This window comes from Hylaeus anthracinus, unplaced genomic scaffold, assembly GCF_026225885.1.
Source record: "Hylaeus anthracinus isolate JK02 unplaced genomic scaffold, UHH_iyHylAnth1.0_haploid 11997, whole genome shotgun sequence".
Taxonomy (NCBI): Eukaryota; Metazoa; Arthropoda; class Insecta; order Hymenoptera; family Colletidae; genus Hylaeus; species Hylaeus anthracinus.
The window spans coordinates 11,611,066-11,619,198 of NW_026534344.1; the positions used below are offsets into that span (position 1 = coordinate 11,611,066).

The 8,133-nt window shown below is 33.1% G+C and overlaps 1 protein-coding gene across 7 annotated transcripts; it reads left to right on the plus strand.

The window, feature by feature from the left end:
* Positions 1 to 127: 127 nt before the first annotated feature.
* LOC128889617 (ral GTPase-activating protein subunit beta) lies at positions 128 to 8,117 on the plus strand. Of its 7 annotated transcripts, none has more exons than XM_054147369.1 (24): positions 128 to 441; positions 524 to 944; positions 1,132 to 1,158; positions 1,263 to 1,477; positions 1,554 to 1,737; positions 1,814 to 2,074; positions 2,285 to 2,491; positions 2,674 to 2,778; positions 2,854 to 2,994; positions 3,070 to 3,308; positions 3,391 to 3,621; positions 3,710 to 3,863; positions 3,918 to 4,025; positions 4,408 to 4,509; positions 4,752 to 4,892; positions 5,160 to 5,174; positions 5,250 to 5,410; positions 5,486 to 5,659; positions 5,736 to 6,145; positions 6,241 to 6,649; positions 6,723 to 7,035; positions 7,102 to 7,365; positions 7,450 to 7,699; positions 7,764 to 8,117. In XM_054147369.1, exons 1-24 carry the CDS (start codon positions 406 to 408, stop codon positions 7,888 to 7,890), a joined length of 4,695 nt encoding a protein of 1,564 aa, XP_054003344.1. In that variant the 5' UTR covers positions 128 to 405; the 3' UTR covers positions 7,891 to 8,117. The 7 variants fall into 7 exon arrangements, with proteins under 7 accessions (XP_054003344.1, XP_054003345.1, XP_054003346.1 ...); XM_054147370.1 differs by having other exon boundaries at positions 2,300 to 2,491; XM_054147371.1 differs by lacking the exon at positions 5,160 to 5,174.
* The last annotated feature ends 16 nt before the right edge of the window (positions 8,118 to 8,133 follow it).

Consider the following 8,133-nt stretch of genomic DNA (forward strand, 5'->3'; position numbering starts at 1 on the left):
CCAGTAGGTAGAGCTAGGGGGTCCAAGCGCAGACGCAATACCTTGAATCCACGTTTTTAGTTGCTGGAAGAAAAGTAGACGTCGCTAGTAGACATTGAAAATATAGTAGAACCAAATAGAACTTATCAGTTTACACTTGCTTGACTTGCTACCCAATGCTATCTGGTGTTACTGTTACCTGTCAAATGTTATTCACGCCTATCAAATTCCGTATATATACATACATATTTTACAATGTGATTTCTTAAAAAATTAAGCATAATTTTGCCCTTGATTATGCTATTTTTACATATGTCATGTAAAATGAAATATTTTGTTCTTATTTAAGCTTGAAGAGATACATATGAGATTCTACTTTCTCTCTGTTAGTTCTCGGTTATAGGGCGTCAAAGTGTATAGTAATCTATGAATTTAGGCGTATTTAACAGAGTTAATCTTAAGGTTATTTATTACTGTGTACTATTTTATATTCATCACAATTATATAATGTTATTAAATGTTTACACATAAACTATATTTTCAGGATTCCCAAGGAGGAATGTATTCCGAATGGGCTTCTCTAAGTGTTTTAGTTCAACAAGGCTCGGAGGAGAGTCAAAGTGTTCTCGAAAAGTTTTCTCCTGGAGCAGGGAAAGAAGTTGCCTTGTCCATTGTACGTCAGCTTGCTGCCAATCTTGGCATTACACAGGCAGCCGAACCTAGTCTATTGTGTACAGATAAAGAAGTACAATGGTGTATGGAAGTAATATGTTTTGGATTGTCGTTACCTTTGGCTGAACATGACACTGTTAGGGATTGCGTTAATGTCTATTGCGAGTGGCTGTCTGCATTATATTCTACACCAAAGATTTGTGTACCCAGACCAATCATAGATGATCCTAATTTTTATGCCAGAAAAATAATAAGTCATTTTCATAATTTATTTGTTCCACGGAAAGGGGAAGGTAAAATAAATAATTTTGATCTTTTATCTGTTATTTTCTTTCTTCATGCATAATATAAAATCATTTTTATCATAACTTTAAGAGCCATTAGTATTAACTCAATCTTTATTAAAGAATTATAATTACAGTAGTTACTATATTACAAATATTTATGTCTAACAACGTGTAATTATCTTTCCTTTCATAGTCTGGCCATTTTTATATCAGGATTTAGGTAATTTGCAATTAAAAGAACTATATTTCTTCGCATGGAAAATGTATCTTTCAGTGCAAATTATAAATAGACAACCACTGTGAAACATTGAATATTATTTATAGGGACAGATACAATTAATCGACAAGCTGTTTTGTGTCACAGAGTGCTTAGAACATTACAACAAATTGCAAGAGACTCTGCAACTTTAGAAAGAGAAACTTGGGAAAGTTTATTATTATTTCTCATTGGAATTAATGATGCACTTTTAGCACCCCCAGCAACAAGAGAAGATGCTGGAGAGCAATTGTGTGAAAGAGTTTTAGGAGTATTATTAGAGGTATCATGTTTATATGAAAATGTATCGTTAATTGCTAATTTTACTTGAATCAATAATTATGTAGAAACACCTTTAGGTATGGTTAGTAGCATGTGAACGTAATTTTCCTTCTCCACCATTATGGCGTACTTTACGGGAGTCTTGCCTTCGATGGCGACACAGATTAGCATTGGTAGAGCAATGGAATCGTGTTTGTCTTGCCCTTACAGCAAGACTTTTACAAATTATGTATGGTCCCATGTTTCCAGAATTAAAAATAAGTTAGTTCTTTTCATTAATAATTTGTAGTGTCTTTTTAACATGTTAACAATTTATAATGTATAATAATACATTTAGGCGAAGAAGATTCCCAACTTGTACCACCTACAATGTCAGATGAAGCTGTTGCACAAGCATGGTATAGACTTTTACGAACAATAGGTGATCCAGTAGACTTGTGTAGACCTGCTGTTGTTTCGCAGACACAAGCATTTTTACAGTATGCCATTGCTAGTCCAAATGTCATAGATCCATGTCAGCATCCATGTTTACAAAGTTTACCACAAATATTTTTAAAGGCCATAAAAGGTATAGCAGGACAAGTCGATGCTTTTCTTGGTAAGTACACAATTTTAATTAAATTATGTATCATTTTGTAGTATAAAAGTATGACTTTATATTCTTTTAAGAACCACACATATAAGTCACACATGTAATATGTACATTAGTCCTCCATAAAATAAGGACAATCTGTTTACATACTTTATCTACTTTCAAAAATAGCACATGTACCCTTCAGCTTGCTTTATCGGTGATGGTTGCACGCAGTCACAAATGTTTTAGGAGTTTCACAGGCATGTTGCTGGGAAGAATGTTGTATATCCACCATCGCGTCTGGATCTGCTAGTATTGGAAGTGGAGGTGTAGGGTGGGACAGATCAAGTGGAAAGGATTCAACACAGCCTTCTCCTACACCTCCAACACAACGCAGACTTGCCAAAAGTTTCAGTGTAACACCTTCTGCAGTGACTAAGGGTATTCAGCACTTCTCTTTCGGTGTTTTCTGAATATGTTTCTTCAATTGTATATATCTTTATTAAGTTCTATTGTAGGTTTCCAAATTTCCTTGTTCTAGAGGAATTTTCGATTTTAACACTACCGTGATAGAATGGTATTTTAAGTTACACATTCTAATTTACACTTGATTTTTATTACAGGAATTCCAAAAGCTTCCTTAATTGGTTTAACAACAAGTCGTGTTTCAAGTACTCCACCTATGTTAATATCTAATTCAGGACCTTCATCTGCCTCAAGCACAGCATGTAAGACTTTATTAAATAATGATTATTTTTCAAGATAATGATTCTTTATATATTGTAAAACCGTTATGATTATAGCTATGGGTTCTCTAGTTCAAGATATTAGGCCTCCTTTAGCTCCAAGCCGTCCAAAATGTAACAGTATATTGCATCTTTTTGGAGAGTGGTTATTTGAAGCTGCATTTATAGGCACTGATGGATGGTCGCAAAATTTACCGCGTAAGCATTACTCGATATGGTATTGAGTATGATTAAAAGTTATTAATTTAAGTTAATAATTTCATTCATGAACAGAACCATCGGGTGCAACAAAACGTCCGTCTTCTGTACTTGTTGAGGGTCCTAGTTCATTACAAGAAACAATTAACGATGTTCCACCAACACTTTGTATAGATCGTTATGAATCTGGAAGAGCAGAAGCTTTAGGTGCACTATGCAGAATATTTTGTGCTAAAAAAACTGGTGAAGAAATCTTACCCGTTTATCTAGCTAGATTTTATCAAGCAATGAATCATGGCCTTAAAGTTGACGAAGTAATAATTTATTCATTTAAGTCTTACAAATATAGTACTTATAAAAAATGTTCATAATACATATTTATGTCTCTGCTTGTAGTCTCGAGAATGTGGCGAAACGTTAGCAAGCATTCTTTTAAATTCTGCGGATTTATTCCGCTTGGATTTAAATGGCGTGCAGGTATTGGTACCTGCAGTGATATCGGCTTTAGAAACAGTATTACCAGAAAAAGATTTGAAACTTAAATCTAATATAGTATCAAAGCCAGATCTTCGGAGAGCCTCGATACATTTATTAATATCAATGCTAGCATTACCTCTTCACTTCCAAGTAAATAACATATAAATATTTCTTCAATTAATGATATTCGGAATAAATGAAGTAAATTTCCGTAATTGATTACATTTTTATTTTATAGAATCTTATTATCAAGGAAATGCCAACATTTTCAGGTTCAATGATCACAGAAAAAAGTCATGTAACATTTGCACAATTGAAATCAAGACTTATGAATTTGCTTATTAATGCATTACAAGTTGAAACTGACTCCCAAAATACACACATGTTATTAGGTAAGTCGGAAATTAAACATGCTAGAACTTTTATAATTTATTGTTGTTTTTAAGGAGCTCTTTTATTGAGTGTACAAGACTCGGCAGCAGCAGAAGAAGTTGAACAAGTTACACAACCAGATACTGTAGCACATGATTCTACAGTCAATTTATTATCATCAGGTTTGTCATTCTTTGCATTTAAAATGACATTACTTTGTACATCTAAATACTGAATGCACTGTTCTTGAATCCTCTGAAATGAATTATTTTTCGTATTTAAATTTTTAAAGTACTTGTAAATAGCATCATTTCAGTAATAGTAGCTGGAGTTAATGCTCCATTGTTCTGAAATGGCAGCTCATTAACACTTATCAGTTGCTTGTAAATGAAAATTTAGTAATTCGGCATAATTATGCAATGTAAGATCATAATGCTTAATATCACTTTTATTGTATTATATTTGCTTTATGCGTGCTTGTGTGAGATGTCATTCGTTTTTATTATTATGAGTTGTGTTTTGTTGTGCATTCGCCATTGTTACCGTCTCATCATCGCTTGATAGTCACCAGCGATTCAGCCAGTCAAATAAGTATATCCAGTGATCAACGATCGCTCGGCGAAGCCTCTGATATTGCAACTCTTCAAGAGGATTGTATTGCATTCGGTAAATACGAGCATTTTAAATATTAGTTTTGTCTTCGATTATTGTACATACACGAAATATTGAGGAATATTATCTTATTTTCATCACCTTTACATTTCTGTTAAACATTAAAGCTTATTTTGGACAATATCGTATTCAGGCATGCATTTTGAAAGACTTGTAATATATATAAAAACTTGTGTCTTAAAAATTCGTTCAATACGTATGATTTTAATGATTATAGATATGGGGTAATGTTACAGATTCAGCTCACGCTCTTTTCGTGCGAGCAACGTACTTAGTTTGCCACAGATTAATATCATCATGGAAAACAGATTTAAATATTTCTTTGGCAGCTCTTGAAATATTATCTGGATTAGCAAGAACACGCATTCGTGAAACAGGTAAAGTGTAACATTCATCAGAATCAGTGGCGTATTATCCTATAGGGTTAAATGTTTCTCTTATGTTATGTAATTTGTTGGTTCGTGTCACAATAAAATGAAATTGAACATAAAACTATTTATTATTTTTTTTTTTCTTTAGATCTGGTTCCTTCATTCTATTTTGTCTTGGACCTATGAAAGTATAATGCGCCACTGGTCAAAATACACTGTTTTTTCATTTCTGAAGCATATTAAGTTATACAATTTTTAACACTCTACATGCAGCAAGGAAACTTACAGGTTAAATTGTATTCTGTTTCATAAACTATAATTTTGTAGTTTAACTGTAACAGAAAGTTTTCATAAATTTCACAGATGCTTTGGAATGTAAACGTGCTGTAAAGTGGCTCTGTGATTACATCGCATATCAATGTTGGCGTCCCCCGCCAGCTCATTCAAAAGATCTTCACTCTTCTATTGTTGCTGCTTTTAGTTGTTTGACAACTTGGTTAACAGCTCATCCACAGTTATTGCAAGTTAGTATTTTATTCTTATTCAATTATTATGAAGTATTTTTTATGGTAAATAAATATACGCAATTGTTTGTGCAGGATAAGGATTGTCTGACAACAGTTTTAGAAGTAGTTGAGCTCGGAGTATCAGGAACCAAAAGTGTAGGAAAACCTGGAGAACCAATTAAAATGAAAGATGAAAAAGAATTAAAGCCAGCATCTATGCGCGTCAGAGATGCTGCTGATGCACTTCTTACAGTCATCCTAGAACAGGTATAGCAAAGTTGATGTAATTTATAAAATTAAAATACATTTAAGAAATTATTGTAATAAATTTTTCTATTTATAGGTTGGTTATTTCCCAAGTGCATGTGGAGCGCAGTCATTATCATCTTTATTGGATGAAGTGTCACTTCTGCGACATTGTAACAGTTGGACTGGTGGGTCCGTGCCGCGTCAAGCAGCAGTTGAAAGATTTCGATATTTCGTTGCCGAAAATGCTACTATATTAGCTTTATTAGAAGAACCTCTTGGGAATGATCAAGATCCACAGCCTACTGTGACTGTATTAATACGTGGCCCATTTGGTAGGCATGCGTGGACAATGCAACTTCGACATTTGCCAAGGCACAGATCCAGTATAAGAAGTGTAAATACAAACCCTGGCCGACCACTACCATTGGCAGAAGCAGCACCGCGAACAGATTATAAGCCTAGATTCTTTCCCGATAATGTTGATCGTATTCCTCATTGTAAAGTGTATGTTAAATTTTGGCAAAATATTAGTGTATATTTTTTTGAATTATTCAAGAAATATTTTAATTTTTATTGAAATAATTAAACTCTCTTGCCAGGGATGAATCCATACCAAGTCTTGAAGCAGTCATGAACGATAACAATGTAGTAAGAAACGAACATCAAATTTTGTCGCAGTTATTAGAACGTCAAATGAATATTGAATCAAAATATGATGGAAACGATCAAATTTCCGAAGAAAAAACAGAGGAATGCGCACCACCTCAAATTTGTCATGAATTTCAAACTGCGCGTCTTTTTTTAAGTCATTTTGGTTTTCTAAATATAGAATCTAAACAAAACGATGAATCTAGAAACAGTGGCCTTAGTGCTATTGATCCAACCATTCCAGGATTTTGTTCAGATTTAGAAACTTTGGATAACATTAGCCCAAGAACGTGTGATACTGTTTATATATTTTATGTGAAAGCTGGTCAAAAAACTCCAACAGAAATATTATCCAATGTGGTAAGAATTTGTTGCTTCTATAGCATTGTGATGTATCACTTTTATTTTCGTATAAATAATCTCATATTTGTAGCTTCACGAAACAAATGTTTCGCCAAACTTTTTGGAATTTTTAAATTCTCTTGGATGGCCAGTCTCAGTATCAGCACATGCAGGTTGGACAGGTCACATTTCTACTTCATGGAGAGTGACACCACATTTAAATGTACCACAGCCAGCTCATAGTGATCACGGTGGAGCTCTTTACAATGGTGATACTCGTGTATTATACTGGGCAGACGTTAGCTCAGAAATTGCTTTTGTTGTGCCAACTCAATCAAATAATATGGTAAATTCAGACTCATTAGAGGAAACAAGTTATTCTAGTGACATCAGTGCGAATCAAGGTATGACATCTGAACAAAAATAAATAGTAATACATATGAGGGTATAATTTCATATAATAATTGCAGTCTGGTTCGAAAGAAGCATTAGTGAACATACTAACTCTCGAAACTATGGAACAGGTCAAAATATAATACAAAACTCTCGAGCAATGTCACTTGATTTAGAAAAACAGCCTCCTAGTTTAACAGGATCCAGTCCTTCTAGTTCCTCTAGTACAGACCCAGTTAAACCACGAAGAACAACTAAACAAGTCTTACCTATACAAACTGATATTAAAATTATGGTTGTTTGGCTTGAAAGTTTAGAGGATTACACTCAATTTCCAATTGGTATTTTCAATTGAATAAATATATCTATTGATTTATTTAGTTTTATGAAACAGCAAAATTATATGACTTCTTTTTCGGGTGCAGGTGATCTTCTCCCTTGCACTTATACTGGTCTTGAACAAACTAGGGTGATACAGCCATCAGATGTTCAAGTAATTTTTCTTCAGGCTCTTAGTAGTGGATTAATGAGAGTTAGATTGCAAGGTCCAGTTTCTAGAATCAATTTAGCTACTCCCTTAATTGATGGTATGGTTGTGTCTAGAAGAGTATTAGGAACACTTGTTAGGCAAACAGCACTAAATATGGGACGTAGGAAAAGGCTCGACAACGATAGGTATGACAAAATTAAACTTCTATTTCGATAAGATTAATATACTTAATTTTATGTTATTTTACAGTTATCACCCGCCACACGTACGTAGGCGTCTAAAGATTCAAGAAATTGTACAAAAATATAGGAAAAATTTAACTGATCCAGAGTTATTAACACTGCTATTCAGCAGTACTCAAACTTATCAAGTTTAATAAAATCAATGTAAATTGAATGAAATTTACATTAAATCATACATATTATAATGAAGATCTATTTCTAACGAATAAATATTTATGAACATAGCATTACATTTAATATTTCCAAGTTCTACATTTCAAGACTTCAAGTCTAACAAATGATTAATATATATGAAATTGTAACAAAACGTAAAAAATTTGTAATTACTCTTTTAATAAAAAATAAAAATAATATTATTTATTATAGTCTATTATTAA